General features: G+C 45.0%; 1 protein-coding gene across 3 annotated transcripts in view; it reads left to right on the top strand.

The window, feature by feature from the left end:
- Window positions 1–21248, top strand: part of Upb1 (beta-ureidopropionase 1) — a 30210-nt gene extending 8962 nt beyond the window's left edge. For 2 of the 3 annotated variants that reach the window (XM_051186903.1, XM_051186904.1), the window contains exons 3-10: window positions 414–501; window positions 7503–7597; window positions 10757–10918; window positions 12540–12709; window positions 17816–17897; window positions 18556–18598; window positions 19553–19707; window positions 20937–21248. In XM_051186903.1, coding sequence (XP_051042860.1) covers window positions 414–501; window positions 7503–7597; window positions 10757–10918; window positions 12540–12709; window positions 17816–17897; window positions 18556–18598; window positions 19553–19707; window positions 20937–21047 — 906 coding nt within the window. In that variant the 3' untranslated portion in view covers window positions 21048–21248. The remainder of the gene's footprint in view (window positions 1–413; window positions 502–7502; window positions 7598–10756; window positions 10919–12539; window positions 12710–17815; window positions 17898–18555; window positions 18599–19552; window positions 19708–20936) is intronic. The other variant, XM_051186905.1, reaches the window with a different exon arrangement.
- Window positions 21249–22929: the final 1681 nt, after the last annotated feature.

Here is a 22929-nt window from a genome sequence, read left to right on the forward strand (position 1 = left end):
GGGACCTGAGTCCATATCTGTGGGAGTCCAGAGCTGCTTTCCTTCCTTGCAGGTTTTAGTCTGATGAAATGACAAACATTAAGCCCTGCCCCCTTCTTTCTTTCTCTCACATGCTCAGGTGGGAGTTTTGCTGTTCTATCAGCACTGGGGTAAATATGCTTTTTGTTTGGTTGGTTTTTGTTTTGTTTTGTTTTGTTTTTTCTGTTTTTGTTTCTCTGTATTGCTTTGGAGCCTGTCCTGGAACTAGCTCTGTAGACCAGCTAGCCTCAAACTCAGAGATCTGCCTGCCTTTGCCTCCCAAGAGCTGGGATTAAAGGCGTGCGCCACCAACGCCGGCCACTGGGGTAAATTCTTTTAAGTTGTTTCATCAATAGTACTGAATATGTTCTAATCCCTGTCCTTTAAATTGTCAGGTCTCTGCCCTCCACAAGCGTATAGAGGCTATTGTTGAGGTGGCTGCCATGTGTGGAGTCAATATCATTTGTTTCCAGGAAGCATGGAGTAAGTCTCTATCATGACTCTTTCTTAGCCACCTTTAAACCACTATTAGAATCTCAAGACTATCTACTGCCTGAGGGTTTTGATTTTTTTGTTTTTGTTTGTTTTAATCTCCTTTCTTTTTGCTGCCTTTGGTTTGTTTGTTGGTAGTAGTAGTGGTGGGTTTTTGTGTTTGTTTTGTTTTGTTTTTCAAGACAGGGTTTCTCTATGTAGCCCTGACTGTCTTGGAACTGACTTTGTAGTCCAGGCTGGCATTGAACTCAGAGATTTGCCTCCCAAGTGCTGGGATTACAAGCATGTTCCAGGACAGCTGGCCTAGACAATGTATTTAACAACACTAGAAACCAAGGAGCCACTGTCTCCCTGTCTCTGTCCCTCTCTCCCTCCCTCCCTCAATCTTGGTGGATCCAGGTGAATTCACTAGGAGCCAACAGAGTTACCTTTTCTCTTAAGCCCCAGGGAATCAATCCCAGACTTTGTACAGGCTAAATTCACAATCCCCTACTGAGTATTCCTTCCAACTAGTCTCCTTTACTTCCTAATAGCAGCTCAGGGACCCTGGCTGCCCTCTTTATATAATACTGGGTCTTCTGTTGTATACATTTTTGGTGCTATGTACCTTTTCTTTGTGTTATTTGTTAGGTTTTAATTGTCACAGAAATAAAACGAGTCCTTGGTCTGTTATCAAAAATAAAAATAAGTGTTCTCCAGACAATTCTTTCAATACTCAGTGGATTCCCTGGAACTATCCTTTGGTTTCTGTAGTTACTTCTTAATTTTCAGCTTTTCAAACATTTCCTTGTGACATGCATATATACACTCACACACATGCATGTATGTATTATTCAGAGGTCAGAGGATAACCTGCAGGACCCAGCTCTCTCCCCCCAGCATGTGGGACCAGTAGGTTGAACTCAGGTTGTCAAGCAAGCTCCTTTTGTCCACTGAATCGTCTACCAGTCCCCTAATTTTTCAGTTGCATCACCTGTGAGTCTTTTTCCACAGTCAACATAACCATCCTCTACACATGTACACCTTCCCTGTCCTATCCCCATTCAGGCACTGCCAAGTCGTTTTTTTCCTAACCCACATTGTTTTTCCTAAAATTAGCATTGTGTTCTACATCCAGGTTATGTCTTACACTTTCTATCAGTTTCTGAATCCCTTTAACTGTTTAGATGCTTTAAGTGATCTATCAATTTAATCTCAAAGAATCCACACGCTTGCTTTCACTTTGGTCTGAATTAGTTGCTCCCTCTGCTGGCCACTTAGAGATAGCCCAGGGATCTTCCTTCACTATGGAGTAACCCTTTCCCTTCTACTTACTTCAACTGGCAGAATGGTTCCCTGAGAAGGAGTGCATTCGAGATAAGCTTCTTGATACCTGCAGGTATGAAAAGCTGCTTCTTTACAACTTGCCTGGTAGGTTGGCCAGATATCAAATTCTAGGTTAGAAATTCTCTATCTTCACAAGTTTGGATACATTGTGATGGGCTCAACTTTGCTTAGATTTATGCTCCATTTGTTGTCTATGGTTTGCTTACTTTTGTCTGGAGGGCAGTAGGTCTTTTGGCTTTGCTAATACTGCTACAGGTTTGTGAGGGTGTTCCATTGTGTGTACCCTTTTCACTCTAAATGCTTAGAGGAGTCTTCAGTATACATTCCTGAGTCTTTCTGTTTCCTTGCATTCTTTTATTCTTTGCAAAAAAAAAAAAAATTATCTTAGAGGTTTAGTTTTGTTTTTTGTTTATTTTTTGAGATAGAGTCTCCCTATGTAACCCTGAAACTCTCTGTTTCAGAGAATCAGACTGGCCTCAGATTCACAGAGATTCACTTGCCTCTGCCTCCCCAGTGCTGGAATTAAAAGTGTGAGCCACCACTCCAACTATTTTAGAGTTTTTAATTTTATTCTATAACCAGGCTCCACTTCTGTCCAAAAAAAAGAGAAAGTGTTCCGATGAACTGAACGGAAAGTTTGATTTCATAAACTTAAAGCAGAAACAAAGAAGAGAGAAAGGACTGGTCAGGTCAGGGCTGGCCATTTTCCTTGTAAATTAGAGACCAAAAAGGTGACAGGTGACTGAGTGGGTACCATCGGGGCCCTTCTGAGTGGTTTTGTTTTGGTTTTGTTTTTATGAGGGTGGAAACAGAGAGGATGACATTGAAACTTGACTTTGGGGGAAAATTGGCTGCTAGTTCTTTCCAGGATAAAGTAATAAACAACGGAGTTGATATTTGGTGCAGTGAACTTTAGTGCACATGATGCTATTTTGAGTTTTAGTTTGGGCTGATGGGCCTAGACTAAATGTCTTGCAATTTTTACTTAATATTTCTGTTTCTCTGTCCCCTCTATATCCTCACTTTCTGATACTCCATTAAGCTCTGTCTCTAGCCTCGTTCCAGGATTGTCCCCTTTTCCTTCTACTTTTCAAGCTGCACATTTCAGGTTTCTTTTTGCCCCTCTTTGTCTTCCTTAATGTAAACCTGCACCAGAGTCCTTACTAATAACCACAGGATGAAGTCAATGTGTGCTGTCTTGAAATCTCCTCTGCTAAAGAAATGTGTCCATTACTTTTAAATTCACCCCCAGGCAAGTTCACAGAAGGGCAGGAAACAGCCACATTCTTTGCTAAAATATCACAGGTGCACTCACTAGCCCAGCCCAGTTGTCAATACTGCCCTCCACTAAAACCTCTTGAGCTAGGCCTTCCAAGTCCATGTTGCTCTTAACCCCTTCTTCCAAGCTCCTACTTGGATGGCTCAGTAAGCTCTGCTTCTAATTTAAAGTTACTTTTCTAGTCCAAAGTCCCAAAGCTGTCCACATTCATTCAAAAAAAAAAAAAAAAAAAAAAAAAAAAAAAAAAAACCAGCATCTGTCACAGCAATAGCCCATACCTGATACTGTAGTGGATCTTTTCTGCCACCAGCCCAAAAAAATGACACAGAGACTCATTGTTAATTATGAAACTTTGGCCTTAGCTTAGGCTTTTTTCCAACTAGCTCTTCTAACTTAATTAACCCATATTTTTAATCTACATTCTACTACGTTGGCTCAGTATGGCATGTCCAACTTGCTTTGAGTTTGCTGGCAAAATTCAAATGCCTAGATTCTTTTTCCTCTGCCTCTCTCTCTCCCCAGAAGTCCCGCCAATCCTCTCCTGCCTAGCTATTGGTCATTCAGTTCATTATTAAACCAATCACAGCAATACATCTTCACACAGTATACAAGTATCCCACAACATGGTACAATTTCTGCATTAGTTAATTTCTTTTCTATCACCGCAGTAAATACCATGACCAAAAGCAATTTGGGGGAGGAAAGGGTTTATTGCATCTTATAGGTTAGAGTCCATCCTGGAGGGACGTCTGGGCAGAAGCTGAGGACAGGAACCTGGAGACAGGAACTAAAGCAGAGACCATGGAGGAGCACTCTTACTGGCCTACTCTCCATGGCTTGCTCAGCCTTTCTCATATAATTCAGATCCAGCCCCCTAAATGTTGTGTAGTTTCCTGTGGGCTGGGTCCTGCCACATCAATTCTTAATCAAGAAAATGTCCCCAAAGGCTTGCCTCCAGGCAATCTGATGGAGGCATTTTTCTCAATTAAGTTCCCTCTTCCCAGATAACTCTATGTTGTGCCGATTGACAAAAAACAAGCCAGGAGCTCACTGAACCTGGAGCTCATCAAGTTGGCTAGGTTTTCTGATCAGTGAACTTCAGGAATCTGCCTATCTGCCTCTACCTTGCTAGCACACCCAGCTCTTTAAATCAGTTCCTAGGAATCCGAACTCAGGCTCTCCAGCTTGGAGAACATGCACCTTACCAATGAGCCATCTTCTCAACCCTCATTCTGTCCTTTCTGTTGTCATATTCTGGATTCGTGGGAGTGCCTCTATTCTGAAAGTCCTTGTTTCATCATACTTCCATCTTGTCTCATGTTTGCAACATCTCCTCTTACCTCCAAGGATGCTAACATCAAGTAACATTTTGTCTCCTTGTGTGGTCCTTTCTTGTTCTAAGCTGCCCCCCTTTCATACATCTGCTTATATTCTAAAGTTTGAGGACTAAAGAGTTGAGTTTCTGAGAGAGACTTAGCCCTATGAGTGCTGTTTAGGATGAGCTGGCATAGGTAATTCCAACGTTAGTGTCTCCTGATTACTTCCTCCAGACTGCTCAGATTCTCTAGAAGAAAATCTACCCTCCTGACAAGAAGAAAAGAGGACAAAGGCGGTCAATGTGTTATTCTCCCTGTTCTTGGAACATTTATCCCTCCACTCTTGTTTGACCCTTGTCTGTAGAGTTCATCAGACTCTAAACTCCAGGGAGCCATTCCTTGTATTTGTTTGTTGTTTGTTGTTGTTGTTGTTAGATCCCTGCTTCCTGTGCTCAGCTTATCTACGACTACAGTAATCCTTGATGTACAGAAAACACTAAAACATCTGTTGGATGATTTAACCAACTCTTTGCTTTATTGGTTCTAGAACTAATGCTTAACCAACAATGCCTAGCCAAGGCACTTCCATATTTGGAAGACCCTAGAGACTCCCTAAGGCAGTTTTGGTACCCTGTCCTGTTAGTATGGCCATCTGTGGTGGTTTGGATGACAAATGTCCCCCATAGACTCAGCTGAGCACTTGGTCCCCTGCTGTTGGTGCTGTTTGGGGAAGTAATAGAACCTTTAGAAGATACAACCTTAACGGAGGAAGTAGGTTACTGGAGGCCTGCTCTGAGCAATTATAGCCTAGGCCCCCTCTCCCTTCCTATGTGTGGGTGAGATCAGAAATGTGACTTCTCAGCTGCCTACCTGCTGCCTTACCTCCTGGGCCATTATGGACACTTCCTCTGGAACTGTAAGCCAAAATCAACTCCCTGTAAGTTGTTTTGGGTTATGATATTTTTAATCACAGCAATAACAAAGAACTATACACCTTCCAAGACCATTAACTGTCTAGTTCGCTTAGCTCTTTTGATACAGGGTTTCTCTATATAGCCCAGGCTGATCTCAAACTCAAGACCATCCTGCCTTACCCCTGAGTCCTAGGATTCCAGGTGTATAACACTCTGTATGGTGTAATCAATGTGTTTTCCTCTAGGCAAGCAGGTCTTAAGACCAAAGTAACATCTCAGTCATGAGGTTGATTCAATGTTAGGTCTGAGAATGTGGAACCCTTCCCCCCTCTAGTTGAAAAAAAAAAACTTACTTGGATTTTGTAGCTCCATTCTATATTTTCTTTTGACAAATTTATTTGCATTGGGATATTTATGTATACAGGAAAAGAAACCATTCAAAAGGAAACAGAAATGTGGAACCTTAACAACTTGGAATGAAGTCAGCATGGGAAATGCTGTTCTCAGGGGACACTTAAGTCACTTCTTATGTTCTGGAAGCTGAGAATTAATGGTCATTAGGGAATGTTTTTGTTATTAGCATTTCTTCTGCTGGATTCCTTAAAATAGTTCTCTTGTCTGGACTGAAAGGACTTTAAGGAATCTTGAGCCTGGAACCAAGGCTTCCTGAACTCTGTTGGCAACATCTTTTGCCTGCTGTGTACCTGGGTAGCTGATAGTGCTGTTTATGGCATGCTTGCTCAGATGTAGCCTTCAGATCAAGCTTATTGAGACTGGGAGAAATGTAAAGTTGTGGGTTCTCTTTCTTTGATGTGAAAGGAAAAGGATCACACCAGCCTTGCAAGGCCTGAGAGTTGAGCTGCCCATTCCCATGGTAGGCACCATGTTTGGTCACCGTTGGCTACTATCATGATTCAAATAGGCCACAAACTCTACAAACAAATCTTGTCATGAGGTGATGAGTTTCTCAAAAATGGGCCGGTTTGGAACGAGAAGAGCAACAGCAAACATCTGGAAACATCCATTTGGCTGATCAATACAAAAACAAAAGGAGATGGGCTCCTGTAAGACAAGAAGCTAGAGAGTACAGAATGGGGCCAGGCAGTGGTGGTGCAAGCCTTTAGTCCCATCACTTGGGTGACAGAATTAGGTCTGTCTCTATGGGTTCTAGGGTCTACAGAGTTTCAGAACAGTCACTGCTCAGTGGAAAACAACCAGGGCCAATGGGCAAAGAGTGTGAACAATGAAGAAGAGGATAGACCCAGAATCCCCATGAAGTGTACACCAGGATCCTCAGCCCGACTAGTAGTGAAAAACATTTTTCTGTAGTGGGAAGTCTAACTTTAGCTAAACCTTGAGTATGATGGATAGATATACCCTTCTACCAAGCTGCTTCCAGGGAAAGGAAGATATGTTTAACCATGGTGAGATATCAGTATGCATAGCACAGTGGTTGATATAAACATAACTGTATTATTACAATACATCAGATGTGCCCAGAGTAGTATAACATCGTACACAGCTAAGAGTCCCACGGTCCACTCCCAGTGTGATCCCTCTGACCCATGCACTAGATAGTGCTGTTGAAAGCATCCTACTTGGGATGATACACATTCTCCTCTGTTCCTATATGTGTATGTATCCAGTGTTGGGGAAAAGCAAATACAAACCAGTGGCTTTAGCTTCAGAGATGGTATTCAGTGGTAGAACTCTTGCTCAGCATGCTCAAGGCCCTGGGTTTAACCCTTAGCACTGAAAAAACAGAAATGTGGAGGTGTAGTCAGTGCTAGCTAGAGTGATTCATCTGCCTGAAGACCCCCCTCACACACAAATGTGTAGCAGAATAAAACCACAAGAACAAACAAAACACAGTTTAATGAAATATTTCCACTGGATTAAAGCCCTGGCAGGGTCTAGCTAGAGATCTGGAGGCAGCGCCTTTATCTTTGGACATGTGCCTCCTGCTCAGTAGTTTTCAAACTTGTGTAGTATCATGGAACGGCTTATTTCTGAAGAAGTCTCTCTGTCCCCAGGAAAAGAAAGATCCCAGTGGTAACTTGCTCTGAGCTGAGCTGAGGACACTCCCTAGAGACCATGTGATTCATTTCTAACCTTTCTTTCTTTTTTCTTTCTTTCTTTTTCCCCCCCCCCCCCCAGATATGCCCTTTGCTTTTTGTACACGAGAGAAACTGCCTTGGACAGAATTTGCTGAGTCTGCAGAAGATGGGCTGACCACCAGGTTCTGTCAGAAGGTAACCCATGAACTGGGCCCTGGGGCTGTGGCTGGCAAACCCACACAGGTTTCAGGGCACAACCACAGCTTTCAGATATGCCCCTTCACTGTGGAAGACACAGCTGTGCGTATTTTACCAGTTGAGATTAGATGGGACTTTGACACTTTTATTGTTGTAGTGTCTGCTTTCACTTAAGGTCATAGTTTCAGAGCTACAAGAGCCCTCCTTGACTCTATTTGGTGACAGAGCCACAGCCCAGGGATCAATCGTTTAGAGTAACTCCATGGAAAATCTGACCAATGGCAGACATAGCACCTGGGCATAAGGAACATTTATCTTTTCTAGGCCTTTGCCACCTGCCGTTTGTGTAATTCAGCAAAAGCTTCAGTGCACTGTCTGTCCCATGGTGGTAGAAATTGATTTTCATTTCCCTCAGTTAAACCTTGTGACACATGTAATCTGATCTCCATTATACAAACTGTCCGGAATAGTCAAATCTCCGGAGACAGGGAGCAAAACAAGTCAGGGCAAGAGAGTGGGAAAAGAGGAGTAACTGCTAAAGGGTGCAGGGACCCCATGAGGGGTGATCAGAATGTATGAAAATTAGTTTGTCAGGACAATTGCACAACTCTGGAAATATGCTGAACACCAGTCATTTATATACCTTAAAAGAATGATTCTGTGCCGTGTGAATTTTATGTCAGTAAAGCAGCTATCAGAAAACCCTGTGCTAGTCAAGGGATTACTGGTGGCAATATGCCCTTATTCTTGGCTCTACCAGCTGCCTTCATACAGACTTGGTACTATGCTTAAGGGGCTCTGGGGCAGAAACATAGCCATACTGATTTTTATTAGTACAAAATGGTGATTCTAAGCATCTTCTCTCAAGCTATGGGGGAAGCCTCTCATCAATTTACTGACTCCTTGCTGTGGTAAAAGAAAGGGGACCCGGTGAGGATGGTTTCCATTGGAAAGCCTAGTTTAAGGCTAGAGGGAGAGTGTGATGAGAGCTGGGACCAGAGAACACTTGTCAACATCAAGAGGGACCAGGGGCCTTCATCAAGGTCACAGGTAACAGTGGCTTAAGTAGTGTTGAGGACAAGTGACCATCTGAAACGACTCAGATCCTGAAGTCCATATTGGAAACAAAGACTTTAGTGCTGCCATGGCTTGAATGTGTTCCCCAAAGTCATTGGAGTAGGAATGGGGTGATATGTTAAAAATATGAGTATTGTGAGGAGGCAGCTTAAAAAGGTGGTCAGGTGGTGGGGATTTAGCCCTTGTGAGTGGATTTTCTTGCATAGGTGGTAGCTCCAGAATGCTTTTCTTTTAATAAAAGCAGGCTCAGTCTCTTCATCCTCTCACCCCTCCACTCTCGGACGATTCTGCACAGAGGCCCATCAGTGGCTGGCTGCTGCGTGCTCGACTTCCTCTGGTCCAGAATTCCAAGGACAAATCTCTATTCTCTACGAGTTACTTGATCTCTACTATTCTGTTACAAGAGCACAAAACAGACTAAGTGGCAAGGTATCTTGGTATAGATGAGAGAAATATAATTCATCACAAATCTTTTTGAGACAGGACCTTACTCTAGGTTTAGTAGCCTGGAACTCACTGTGTTACCCATTACCCCAGCCTGCCAAGTACTAGGATTATAGGTGTGAGCTACCATACCTGACTCCATTTTATTTATTTTTAAATATCTTTCATTTATTACTTGACAATTTAATACATGTATGCAGTTATCTTGATCCCAAGAACATCCAAGCTTCCCCTCCCACCCCACAGGACACCCCCTGTCTTAGTCTGGGTTTCCAATCCTGTGCAGAGATACAAGAATCATGGCAACACTTATAAAGGAAAGCATATAATTGGGGATGGTTTACATTTCAGAGGTTTAGTTCATTATCATCATTGCAAGAAGCAAGGCAGCATGTAGGCAGACATGGTGCTGGAGAGGCAGATGAGAGTTCTTCATCTTGATCCACAGGCAAGAGGAAGAGAACTGAGTCCCACACTGGGCATAGCTTGAGCATATGAGATCTCACAGCCTACCCCACAGAGACACACTTCCTCCAACAAAAAACCACAATCCTAGTAGCACCACTCTCTGTAGACCAAGTGTTGAACCACATGAGTCTATGGGGCCATACCTATTCAAACCATCACACCCCCCAACATGACCTCTTCCAACCTTTGTGTCCTTTCCTTGGTTTTGGTAACTCAAGAATCCAACTAATTATTTTTTATTGTATGAAGAAAGTAAAGCTTGTTATCTGCCATGCTTTTGTCTGTGTGTCCCCCTGCTGTCCCAATCATTGCATGGGGAATCTAAAACACTACATCTGTTAGAAAGTCTCCTGGTCCCTTTCTGCTGCAGCCCTTGAGAAGCACATTCTACTTTCTATGTCTGTGAATATCAATGTCTGAAATTTTTGTTACTCCAGGGCTCCTTTATAGGCAAAAATTATATATTGCACTTTCACAGAATGATGTCATTTGGCATAATGACCTCAAGATTCCTTGGATTACATGAGTGGATGAAATCTCATTGTCATTGGGTGCCTGCCACGTTTTGTTCAGCCCTTTATCTGAAGGTGGACAGTGAAGCTGCTTCTACCTCTTGGCTGTTAATGATAACAAATAGTGCATCTCTGAATATGGGTTCATCGTTACATAGACCTATCTCACTGGATGCCCGCTTTCTCAGTCGTTTGGATATATACACAAGTTGTACTGTGTCATAGTTCTTTGTTTACCATTAAAGAACAGTCATATGTTTTCCTAGAGTGCCTATATCACTTCATAGTATCATCCTGGCATTGCACAAGGATGATTATTCATTTTCATATTTACTTTCTCTCCCTCTCTTCCTCTCCCTCCCTCCCTCTCCCCACAGGGTTTCACAGTAGTCCTGGCTGGCCTAGAACTCATTATGTAGACCAGGCTGGCCTCATGAATGCTAGAATTAAAGGTGTGTGGTTACTCTTACATAACCAGCTGTAGACATCAAGACGACACTGACATTTAGTGACATTAATTTTAAAAAAATACTTTGAGTAATAGCTGAAAACTAATTCTAGTTATTTAGGAACATCATTAAATTCTTCTCCAGTTTTAAAAAGAAAATGTAGCAATTTACTTGAAAGAGGAACTTCATGGTTTTCAATTCCCCAGCTGGCCAAGAGATACAACATGGTAGTGGTGTCTCCGATTTTGGAACGAGATCGAAATCATGGGGGAGTCCTGTGGAACACAGCTGTGGTGATCTCCAATTCAGGACTGGTCATGGGAAAAACCAGGAAGAACCACATCCCCAGAGTGGGAGACTTCAATGAGGTGTGTATCAATCAGAGTTCAGTGGGCTTTCCTCGGGGAGAAGTTCTGTATGGGAGGCTGTGACATGTGACGCTACAGGGTAGCGCTGTTGTGGTGCCCACAGAATCTGATAGCATTGCCCTGCATTGCATGGATGTGAGATACTTAGAGCCACAAAAACTTTCAATAGTGTGAGATTTATATATACATCGTATGTGTGTGCAGGAACTTGATTTGACTTTTGTAATATTCCCTTGAGATAATTGGTTCATAAATTAAAATGCAAATACAATAGTGCACAGATATGAGATTATGCCTGTGAGCCCTATGTAAAGGGCTCTGAGCTCCTAGGAAACCATGATGTGACGATCCTAGTTTTAGTGGGTGCTGTTCTTTGTGACTTACATGGTATCTCAGCTGACCCATGTTCAGGCATCTTTGAATGTGCTCGTGTACAATGGTGGTTGTACAAGACTCCTGAGGCTCACCGGTGATAAGAACTCTGGGAGAGGGGCTGTTTTGATTGGTAAATGCCAATTCACAAGAAGTAGGGTCTCAGGAGAGGGCATTTGAAAGAGGAAAATGAACTCTACATAACGCCATGATACTAAATCTCAATTTGAATTTAACTTTTCAAGAGAACCAATAGTTCAGGTTGTGTTGCCCCCATCCTTAGCCCCCACATTGCATCCTTGGTTTGGGATTTAGGCTGCTCTTGGCCTGGTCAACAAGGTGAGAAACCTATTGTGCTAAGGGGAGACAGAAAAGCTGGTGTTTCTAAGTAGCAGCTGGAGGTGGGATGGGACAGATGCACTGCTCACCTGTTAACCCCTGCCTGTTTACCCAGGATTAATCGTTAGCTCCCTGCAGACACCCTGGGCCTGAGTACAGCAGGATCTGCTCAGGGTCCACAATGTGTATATATCCTGGTTGCTGTTTAACTGGGCCAGTTTTGAAATCAGTGAGAGAAAGCCAAAAGCTCCAAGAGCAGATCTGTTCAGGATTCAATTTGCCCTCCAACTTCCCTTCAGCTGCATCCCATCAAGTCTTGGGAGTGCCAGGCTTACTGCTCAGGCAGGGAAGAGGAGGTAGGGGAATAAGGTTCCCATTGGCTTGTTCTACAGGGAACCCTAAGCCCAATGCCCAGGCTGCTATGTGGAAAGTGTATGTTTTCCTCTCAGATTTGGTCTTAGTCAATTGGGAAAGTCCCAGACCAATTCAAGTGACATACAGTTTCCAAAAAGGAAAGGTTGCTCTGGGTGAGTTTGGGTCTTCTCACCGCTAGCATTCTACAAAAAAAGATGTGTGGTTGGTAACTCATGTTAACATTGACCTAACCACAACCTTCTCTTGTATCACGATTTGAAAACTTACCATAGGTTATCCTGGAAGTCATGTGATATACCATAAAGCAGACCGTGGGTTAAATACGAGGTCATTGTGTTTTCCCCTTGGGGTCGCTTTGTTATTGTGTCTGGGTTTTGTGTGTGTTTTAACACTGAAATTCTGGAACTTAAAATAGAGTCATGCCCCAATGCTAATTTTAGATTACCGGTGATATTCCCTTCTGCTGAGTCTAAGGGAAACAGAACCGTTTCGGCTCTGAGGCATCAATGTGTAGCTCTTTGTTTGTGCTTTTCAGTCAACCTACTACATGGAGGGAAACCTGGGCCACCCCGTGTTCCAGACACAGTTTGGCAGGATTGCAGTGAACATTTGCTACGGGAGGCATCACCCCCTCAACTGGCTCATGTACAGTATTAATGGAGCAGAGATCATCTTCAATCCCTCAGCCACCATTGGAGAACTCAGGTCACTGGGTGGGAGAGCTCTGGGGGTGCTTTCTGGGCCTCATTCACCACCTCAGGTCCAGGGTCAGCCCGTGGGGTTCAGACATGGGTTTGGTAAACTGTAATAAGTAGGTATGATTGTTGGAATGTCTAGATCAAAGCCCTGTGATTGGATATTGCACATTTAATCAGTTTTTCAGTTGCGGGGGAGGGGGATGCCCAACATGACCATAACAAAATCTGACCTCTGCAATGACCTGCTCTACCATTGGTGGCAACCTTTGCTAGGATTCTGAACACTGGGATAGAGGTAATATTCCCACCCTCCTGTGTGATGGTCTGGAATCTCAAAGCCTGACTTCTAAGTGGAACACAATGGGTGCCTGGCCAGCATGAGTGACCTTTGGACAGTGGTCTTCAGAATCCTGAGCCCCAACTCTGCTGTGCCCAGTAGGAAGGGCAGTCCAGTACAGAAGAGTAGTACAGAGGAACAGGGGATAATCCCGGAGTCTTGATTTAACCAGTGAAAAGGTTTCCTTTAATAATATGTAACAGGAAGTGTGGGGGTACCAGCTTCTCCTCTAATACACGTAAAGCTGTGTTGTTGTTGTGTCACTGAGGGATGGAGTAGATGAGCGTGTAGGGCAGGGAGTTGGCTGAAATAACCAACATGGCTATGTTCTTGCCACTTCTCGCTTCTGCTTTGGCTAAGCATTGGGACGTTTACAGGTCTATATAGTGGTTTAATAAGGATCAGGAAAAACAAATAGGCTGAATAGTTATTTATTCAGGGAGAAATAACTTACAACAGAGACAGATGAACACCAGCAGGTTCCTGGTCCCAAAGATGCCTCCTGATGCTCTTCTGTCCCTGTGCTGCAAGCAAGAGAGCACTCCAGACCTTTTCCACAGACCTAGTTCCCCTAGGGAACGGCTGCCCCCATCCCCGCTCCCAATGGGTGTGATCAGTGCTACAGGTACAGACAAAGTGAGTATCTCACTACAGGTCTATTTGTCACTTTTCTCATGGCTATGAATGAATGGCTAACAAGGCTCAAAGAAGGGAGGGTTTATTTTGGCACATAGCTTGAAGGTTTAGGTCATTATGGTGTGGAAGGTAGGAGGAGTGTGAGGTGGCTGGTTGGTCTCATTGCGTCTGCATTCAGGAAGCAAAGGGACATCAGTGTTGGTATTTATCTGGTTTTCTCATTTCCCAGTTATTTAGTCCAGAACCCCAGCTCATGGTCTCGGAAGTGATTCAAAATCCTGTCACGTCGACAATGCAGATTAACCACCCTAAGTCTACTTGTTATACTTGACACACAGACACATGACTTTTAACTCACAGCGTTCCACTGCTGGCCCTCAGGCCTCATGCCTGACTCACACTCCTGTTGTCTTAACAGTTCCAACATTGTTCAGAAATCCAGAGTCTCTTTTGAGATTCAAGGAAATCTGTGACTCTCTGGGGGTGGAGGGTCCAATATACGATGACACAGAGCAAACACTCTGATTTTAAAAGGGATCATAACAAGGAAAGATCAGACCACTAGAAAAAAACAAAACTTAAAAAACAGCAAGTCTTGAAGCTCCATGTCTGGCTTCTAGGGTTCTTGATGGCGTCACCTGGGTCCCTGTAGTCTTGAGGAGGCTCGCCCCTTTAGTTGTTCCCCAGGCAGACCATGTGGCCTCTCTCTTGGGCCAGCTCCTTCCCACGCTTGTAGATGCCTTCAGTTAATGTCCCACATCTCCAGTGTCCTGTAGTCTCCATAGCAACTTAGATTTCATAGCTTTATTCATTGGCCTTAAAGGACCCCACTGCAAGAAATCTGACCCTGCTACATGCTGCCTGGCTTCTGTGGCTTTCTGGAATCTTGATATAAGCCATCATGGCCCTATAACGCTTGTATTTGCATATGGAGAAACCAATACCATATAAACAATGCTGCCAGATTCTGTTGCTACTTGAGATGTAGCCTGTTCCCCTTTGTACTACAGCCACAGTGGGTACCTGATTCTGGAGAAACACTCCCCAAAGTAGCGATTTTTCCAGCAGAGAACCCTTTCCGTAGGCATTCTCAAGTCCATCTCCTTCCTCTCAAATAAATCTGATCTTTACAAGCTGGATTCTGCCCTCAAGACACCCGTGTCTCCTTTATTCCTCACCTCCATTCCTCGCGAATTCTATTTTTCTCTCACCATAAATGTGGATAAGAGCCTAGAGGAGTAACCATGCCAAAGCTTGAATGTTCTGCTCTTTTGAAATTTCCTTGACCAGACAAATTCATTTTTAATTCAGCTTTGTGCAAGATTCCAGCTAAAGTATGTTGTCATAAAATATAGCCTCATTCTTTGCCAGAGTCTAAAATGAATGGTGTCTACCCTACTTCCTGATAAGAGTCTGTATTCTCCCCTACTAGGAACTCCACAAACAGAGTCTTAACCACCTAAGTTTTTATTAGCATTCAGGCCTTTTAAATTCTGACCGAAATGGCCCATTAATTCTCCTTAGAACATTATATATGGCACCTCTGGTCCACAGTTCCAAACTTCAGCATTCTCTCAAAAGGCCTAGGAACTATATATAGTCAGGTTTCTCAGAGAAAGTGGCCCCACTTCCAATATCAATTATCTGAATACTTTTCTTGTCATTGGGACCAAAAGGCAGGCAAGAAGTAATTAAAAGGGGAAAGGGTTTATTTTGAAAGCAAGTGGTTTTGTGGTTCAGCCCCTGGCTGGGAAAGCAAGGCAATAGGAGAATGAAGTCGAGTCTGCAGCAAGGGGAGGAGGCAGAGATGAATGCTCAGCTACATTTTTCCTCCTTCCTTTTAACTCATTCTAGGGCTTTATCCCATGGCAAGGTACTGCCCAAGTTTGCAGTACCTTGCAAGGGTGGGACACTCCTCAGTTAAGCCTCTCTGGAAATATCCTCATATACATTCCCAGAAGTGTGTCTCCTAGACTATTCCAAAGTATCAGTACAAGTTAAAAGAGCTCTAGGAATGTATGTGCAAACATCCCAACCTGGAACTGCTTTCTTCCAAAGTGTGATGAATGGGTACAGCAGGAAGTGCTGGCTCCTGTTCTGTGGCTATGATGTCTGTGTTCTGTCCCAATAGGGTTGGGGTCATGGGAAAAGCTCTCTGCTCTCAATGGATTTGTATCCAGTGTCTTAAAATGTCAGATGCAGCATTTAAGTTACTTTCACTTTGAAGCATGGGACTTTTTTTTTTTTAATAACATCCCTACATGTTCAGAATTTTCACAGCAGGCCCCTAACAGACCTAAAATTCAGTTATCCAGTTGCTGATGTTGGGTGCACATGGAGGTGTGGTCTGGGTCTAGGAGAGCTGCTTTGGGGCAGAAAGACAGGAGAGCATGGTTTGATTCTTGCCTCAGGGTTTCCACTCTGAAAATATGTCTCCTGGAGCTTTGAATGCAGCCAACTGTTCATTGTCAGTTGAAAGGCACGATGCTCATTAGTCATCCTCCCACTGAGTCTTAGTGGAACCTTGGAGCCACCTCATGGAGCATCTCCCCTTCTACCAACTGTGTAGAAGGGGGGTAGGGTTAGGGTGTTGGGTACTAACTTTTGGAAAGGTACAGAAAAAAAGGCTCACAAGATAGAGGCACCTGCCACCAAGCCTGATGACCTGAGTTCAATTCCCAGGCACCACAGGTAGAAGGAAAAGGTCAACTCCCACACATTGTTCTCTCACCTCCAAATTTATACATACAACATAAATAAATAAAATGTAACACAAAATTTAAAATACATCTGGGCAACTCCATCTTCCCCTCAGCCTTCCCCAGAGGAACCCAAAGTCTACTTCCCAGGCACGTGGGTGTAAACTAGCTTCTGGGAAAACCCAGAGAGCTGCCTCATGTTCTGTGTGCAAAGGCCCTCCCTAACCTGTTAACTTGAATTTTCCTTAGCTCCAATTAAGCAAATAGAAGCAACCCAGTTTAATATGCACATAACTTCTTATGTCCACAGCAGCCTTATTGGAAGGTGATGGTTTTCCTTCCTTGGCTAAGAATGGCCCAGCCTTCAGATTTCAAGGAACTGGTGGGCTGGTCTCTCCGAGAGCAGGGTGCTTCATAGGATGAACTTCATGGCAGAGTTCATGCCCTTGACCATCAATGGTACTTGTAGGATTGTAGCCTGAGGAGGTAATGTTTGTGGTAGTTAGTTGGGGGTGATGATATTCATTAAAGATCAGGCAGTACCAGAAAGGGTTGGGAAATTTTCAACCTATTCCTTCTATGGGTTAGTGACACTAAAATGAACCATTATGAAAATAATGCAACATGGTGATTAAAAAAAAAAGAAAACTATGAACAATGAGAACATGTGAGATGTGCCCCCCTCCCCTCCCACTGCCTCCCACTGTGTGTGGTCAGAATTCTGTGACTTTTTTTTTAAATTTTGATCTATGGGCAAGGGTAGTCATAGAGGATAGAAAAATGATAGCAACTAGTTTATTAAGCTGGTGGGATTCTGGGAAATTTTCTTAAAGTAACATAATCATTTGTATAAGTGGTTGGTTTTCCTTTCTTCTTTTTTTAAGTACAATGTTAGGCAAACCCCTCTGTGTGTCACCATTTCCAAGCCCATCCCCATGGACCATGCATTAGCTCCCTAAAGCCATAGCTCCTCTCTGACACTCCCCAGCCTTCGGTTCAGTGTAGAAGATGGCTTTCCTGGGAAGGATAAAAAGGCAGACAGTTTCAAAACCATGATGTGGAACTCCATCTTTATGACCACCAAGCTCGAATGTTTTGGGCGTGACTGAGACTAAGGATAAAGGCTCTCTGACCCCCCCCCCCCAGTAGACTACAGCAATGTGGATTCTGCCTTTAGCTGGCTTTCCCTAGGAAGCTGCTTTTGGTTAAGCAAGGTATCCACAAGCTGATCAGCTTGTAGGTCTGTTTTCCAGCTTGTCCCAGCTAACTCAGGTAGGCCAGGCCTGGTCCTCACTGTGTGCCTGGGCTGGTGTCTAACTCACAGACCTCTTGCCTCAGCTTTCTAAGTGCTAAACTGGTGCCATGCCCAGCTCTGCTCAGAGCCAGGCTGCATCTTAGAACTGAGAAGGCTCCAATCTGCTTGTTCCTCACCCTCTCACAGTGAGTCCCTGTGGCCCATCGAAGCCAGGAACGCAGCCATCGCCAATCACTGCTTCACGTGCGCCATTAACCGTGTGGGTCAGGTATGTGTCTGAGGCACAGTTAAGGAGAGGGGTCACTGACTGGTAGCTTGGATGGGACACTTTACCTGTGTTCTTGCTCCCTCTGCAACCATGCCACAAACTTTAGGGTCCTAAGAGAAAATAGCTTGATCTGGTAGTGTTCTTCTGGTTTTTTGGCCTGTGATCATCTTACCTGTCCTCTCTCTCCCTTCCCATCCCCTCCTTTCCTCTCCTCTTCTCTCTCTTCTCGTCCCCTCCCTTTCCCTCCTCTCCTCTCATCTTGCCTCTCCTCTCCCCTCTCTTCCTTTCCTTTCCTCTCTTCTCTCTCTTATACAAAGTAGGGTGTTATTTCGGCAGGCAAATTGACCTCATGTACATTGCCCAGCCCTGAGAATGGGAATACCTAGTGTGTCTCCCTGCTCTAGGATTATAAACCCAAATTACAAAATCCAGGTCTTGTCTTGCCTGTCACATTCCTTGCTAGCTTCCTAAGGCACAGTGCTGACCTGCCAAACATTTACCAAATGCTTGCTGATTGACCAATGAGTTCAGACCCATATCTTCCTTTAACCCTTTCCTGCTTGGGCCCTTGCTGCTCTTGGTCTGTCTGGATGATGGGGAATGACTGTCCTGGTGCTGCCACCTAGAGGTTCATTTTAGTCTTGCACTTAATTCACAGGAACACTACCCCAATGAGTTCACTTCTGGAGATGGGAAGAAAGGTATGTTCATGAACTTTCCTTTGCTGGGCCTCATCTCCCCCTACTCCCCCTACTTCCTCTGGGTGGGGTCTGCTCCACAGCCTGTGCCTAGGAAGGGACCACTGACTCTCCTCTGCTTCATGGTGTGTGGTTTGGGAGACCATGGCTGGGGTGTGGATCCTCATTGGTGGCCACCTTGTTCCTCAGATGGGGATCAGATGGGAATGGGACTGGCCTCACCGCGCCCCCCTCCCCAGGACTTGTGTGAAACTGAACCAGGAAATCGTGGAGAAACCTTTGTGGGCTCTCTGGAAGGAGACGGGGACTGTGGCATGGATCCCCATATTCCTTCTTTTTTCCCCACCCATCCAACCACACTGATATTGTTCCCTGAGTCAGCCCAGGTTGTCATAGGATCTGAGGTCCTCAGGTGGTTGTGAACTGAGGACCACTACCAACCCACCTCTGCTAGAAATGCTCCACCCTGGGGGTCCAGCCTCTCTAGTCAAGAATATGAGAGGGAAATGAATGCCATTTCCTCCACTAAAGGGTCGTTTCACCTGGCTAAGTGGTTCCCCCCTCAGAAAGACACAAGAGGAAGAACAGAACTGGTTCTGAGATGCCTCCATCTGAAGTCCCATGAGCACTCCAAACTTGTAGAGGTTCCTATCTCAAATTAGTCCAGATGATGGACAGAGATATAAGAAAGGAGGTTCTGGAATCTGTCTTAGAGGGACCACCTCACTCAGCTATGGTGGCACTGAGCTGTTCTCAAGGCAGGGGAGGGTGGTGTGAAAGCAAAGTTCTGCCACCTTCTCTGAGACCTTCAGGCATGAGGAGGGAACTGGCATTGGCAGACACAGGGGTAGTACTCAGATTGCTTTCTCTTAGGTGTCCTGCCACGAGCCTGCCCTTCTTCATAGCCCACACTATTTGATGTACAAGCTCATGGCTGCTTTCCTTTGGTTTTTAAAGCTCATCATGACCTCGGCTACTTTTATGGCTCAAGCTACGTGGCAGCTCCTGATGGCAGCCGGACCCCTGGCCTCTCGCGCAATCAAGATGGGTTGCTGGTCACTGAGCTCAACCTCAACCTCTGCCAGCAGATTAATGATTTCTGGACTTTCAAGGTGGGTACCCAAGTCCCCTTCTGTCACCCTACTTCTCTGCTTTGGCCTCCATCCAGTCTGAAGTTGCAGGAGCTTCAGAGGCCAGGTTTGCCCTGACAGGCCTGGGGAAGGAGGCACCAACTCCCTCCTATACAGCTCTGTTCTGAGCAGAGGCCCAGGACTCCGCTGGGGAGGAATTGCTGAGTGGATGATGTACAAGCAGAGACATCAATACATCCTCCTTGCATTTGACTTAGATTCTAGGCGTCTTCACACAAGTTAATCTCAATTTCATTTGTCTAGAGAAAACAGTGGGTTGGCTTCTGTAAGCCATTTTTTTCTTTCCAGGCATTTGCACTTGTCACAAGATAAATGTGCATGTCTGGTTCTGCCTGCAACCAGGCTCCACAGTCTAGGCATTGAGACAATAGTGGGAATTGGGTCACATGGAAAACCTGGATCTCTGCCTGGCTCTGACTCCACCTTACACGGTTCCTTGGGGGAAAACATCTCCTGTCCCTAAGCCTTAGGGGTACTCTCAAATGTTGCCTATGGTGTCTGCAGTGTGAGAGAGCAGGTGTCTGCCATGCTGGGATGACACAGCAGTCCCTGGAAGGGCTCCTCACTCCAAGGTGTGCTACACTGGCCACCAGCAGTTCACAGAGAAAACCCACGCCCCACTCTGTGTGACTGGTGCCTTTGCCAAGTGTGACTGGAGGAGCCCAGTGGGGGACTCTGGACTCCATTCCCTGACTTGACCTGAGTGGGAGTCCTTGGTCCTATTCCAGAGACTCCGATTCTCATTGGACAGATGAGGTACTGCCCATGAGAAGGTCTCCTGACCTCCCTGTCCTCTTCTTGAGTGGCTGAGGTTAATGCAGGATTCCACTTCAGTCAGAAGTTGGAGCCACGAATGTGGCCAGCTCTTTTTACTAAGTATCTTCAGGAGCAACAAACAGAGTGGTTTCTCTTCAGACCCTTCTCCATGCTGCCTCGGGTCTGGCCACAGCTCCTGAATCGAGAGGGTCACAGTCAAGTGGGCTGGGCTGTGTGAGTCACCTAAAATCCTTGAACTTCACTGGCATCCATGCCGAGGTCATAATGCAATTGCTTGTCTTTATTGCTGTCTGAAATGCTGTCAGTCAGCATGATGGATGTACTTTCTGCCCCGTGGCTTCCCCCTAGTGGCCAGAGGTGGTAACAAGGGAGGGATAGACACATCTTCCCAAGCATTTATGTTTTGTTTTCAGATGACAGGCCGACTTGAGATGTATGCCCGGGAACTTGCTGAAGCCGTTAAACCCAACTACAATCCCAACATTGTGAAGGAAGAACTGGTTCCAGTCCCTAGCTCGGGTTAAGTGGCCAAGTTTTAAAATGTATACAGGGATTGAGTGGGAGTGGGGTTCAATACTTAGGCAGGAAGAGGGTAGAATGGGCAAATGTATGGGGCATAACTGCTAATAATGAATACATGATTTTCTTCTGGGGACTAGGAAACGTTTTGGGGTTCAAAAGATGATTCAACAACTTTGAAATGTATTAAATATAACTAGATTCCATACTTTGAAAGTGTTTTGTTTTGTGCTATGCAAATTCTACCTCAAGCTAACAAATTCCCAGGTGCTATGAGCTCATATCCAGACCACTGAAAGGAGCTGGTGCAGAGGAGGATGGGAGACGGGGTATACCTGGGAGGGAGAGGCTTAAATAGACTCCCCAGCTTTCCACCTCCGCTCTCCATCTGTGTCTGTGATGAGATGCCACACGGACCAGGCAGACCTCAGGCTGAGTTCTGATGCTGAGTCTTCTCTGCATCTATCTGTTGTCATTCTCCTCTCCTCCATCCTGGTCCAGTCTCAAGGTTCCATCAGCTCCTCAAGGGTCAGTTTGGGAAACTGTGTGCTATAGTAGGAAGAGGGTGAGGGCAGATGAGAGTCACAGGAGTACAGTATGACTGAACAGGTGGGCTACCCTTAGGATGCCTTGAGTTAACTCAGCTATAACCCAGTTTTTCAAGCAGGCACAAACCTAGGGTATGTAAAGGGTGGTCCTATCATATTTCCCTGGCTGGTCTTGAACTCTAAGGTTCAAGCCATCATCCTGTCATAGCCTTCTGAGTAGCTAGGAATACAGGGATGTGCCACCATGTCCAGCATTGTGTAAAGGTATCTTACAAGCGCGATTAAAGTTTATAGCCTGTTGACTGAGTGAGATCATGCCATAAAACCAAGGTGTACCTCACTCAATCTGTTTACAGTGCTAAAGAACTTTCCTGAGCCGTCTGTGGGGAGGAAGGGATTGTATTTAGACAGCAGCTCCAGCCCTGGGTGAGAGGTTCAACCTGCCTCTGACAGCCCTCCCTGCCCTCACCATTGCCCCCTTCACGTGCTTATAATGTCCCCTAATATATACCCTAATAAGTCCTACCTCTGGCTGTGTTTAACTGCTACAGACTTTGATGCCAAAAGCAATTCCAAAGAACAGAATCTTAAGGAGGAGTTTTCCTCTTTGGTTCTGGGTTTCTGGAATTCTAGTCATTTGACTTGGTTTAAAGACTTTAATGACTCTCTTCACCATGGAAAAAACAGAAGTGGTTGCCCATGGCATGACGGATGCTACCCTATATGTGGGTGGTGCAGGTTACCAGCCAGTGCCCGAGAGTCCCAGCCTGCCCTTCCGGATGGCTTTCTCTGTGGGTCTCAGGCTTGCCTAACCAGCCCCATCGTCACATCAGAAAATGCCTTCTACGAAGTCTCTTGCTGTCTTTTATTTCTGTCCATTTTCTCATGGTTCTCACTTCAGTGGTTGACCCTGAGTTACAATTAGGTCACTCAGTGTTTGCCTGTGTGTTTGTATAATGGAGTCACGTGGCTGTCCTGCTTTATCTGTCATCATGGTGGTAAGAGAGACCAGATGTTCCGTGAAGCCTCTTAGCAGTTGTCAGTGCAGTGCCTGTGTGGGCTGTGCCTCTTATACCCCCCCCTCCAAGTACAGACGGTGTAGCTCAGGGGTAGAGCACTGGGCCTCAGACTGTAGTTGATCAGAGTCAGGGGTGAGAGGCCATGCTTTGTAGTCCACCCTTCCTGTTCCTTATCAGAGAAGCAACCTTGCTGCTTAGTAGCTAAATTATATGAACAACCACATGTTGGGGATAGGTGTCCCTAGGATGACAAAGTCCAGTGGAACTACCTGACCAGTGGAACTGTCATCCCTAAGACTTCCTGTGCCGCAGGAACAGCA

This window comes from Phodopus roborovskii, unplaced genomic scaffold (assembly GCF_943737965.1).
Source record: "Phodopus roborovskii unplaced genomic scaffold, PHOROB, whole genome shotgun sequence".
Taxonomy (NCBI): Eukaryota; Metazoa; Chordata; class Mammalia; order Rodentia; family Cricetidae; genus Phodopus; species Phodopus roborovskii.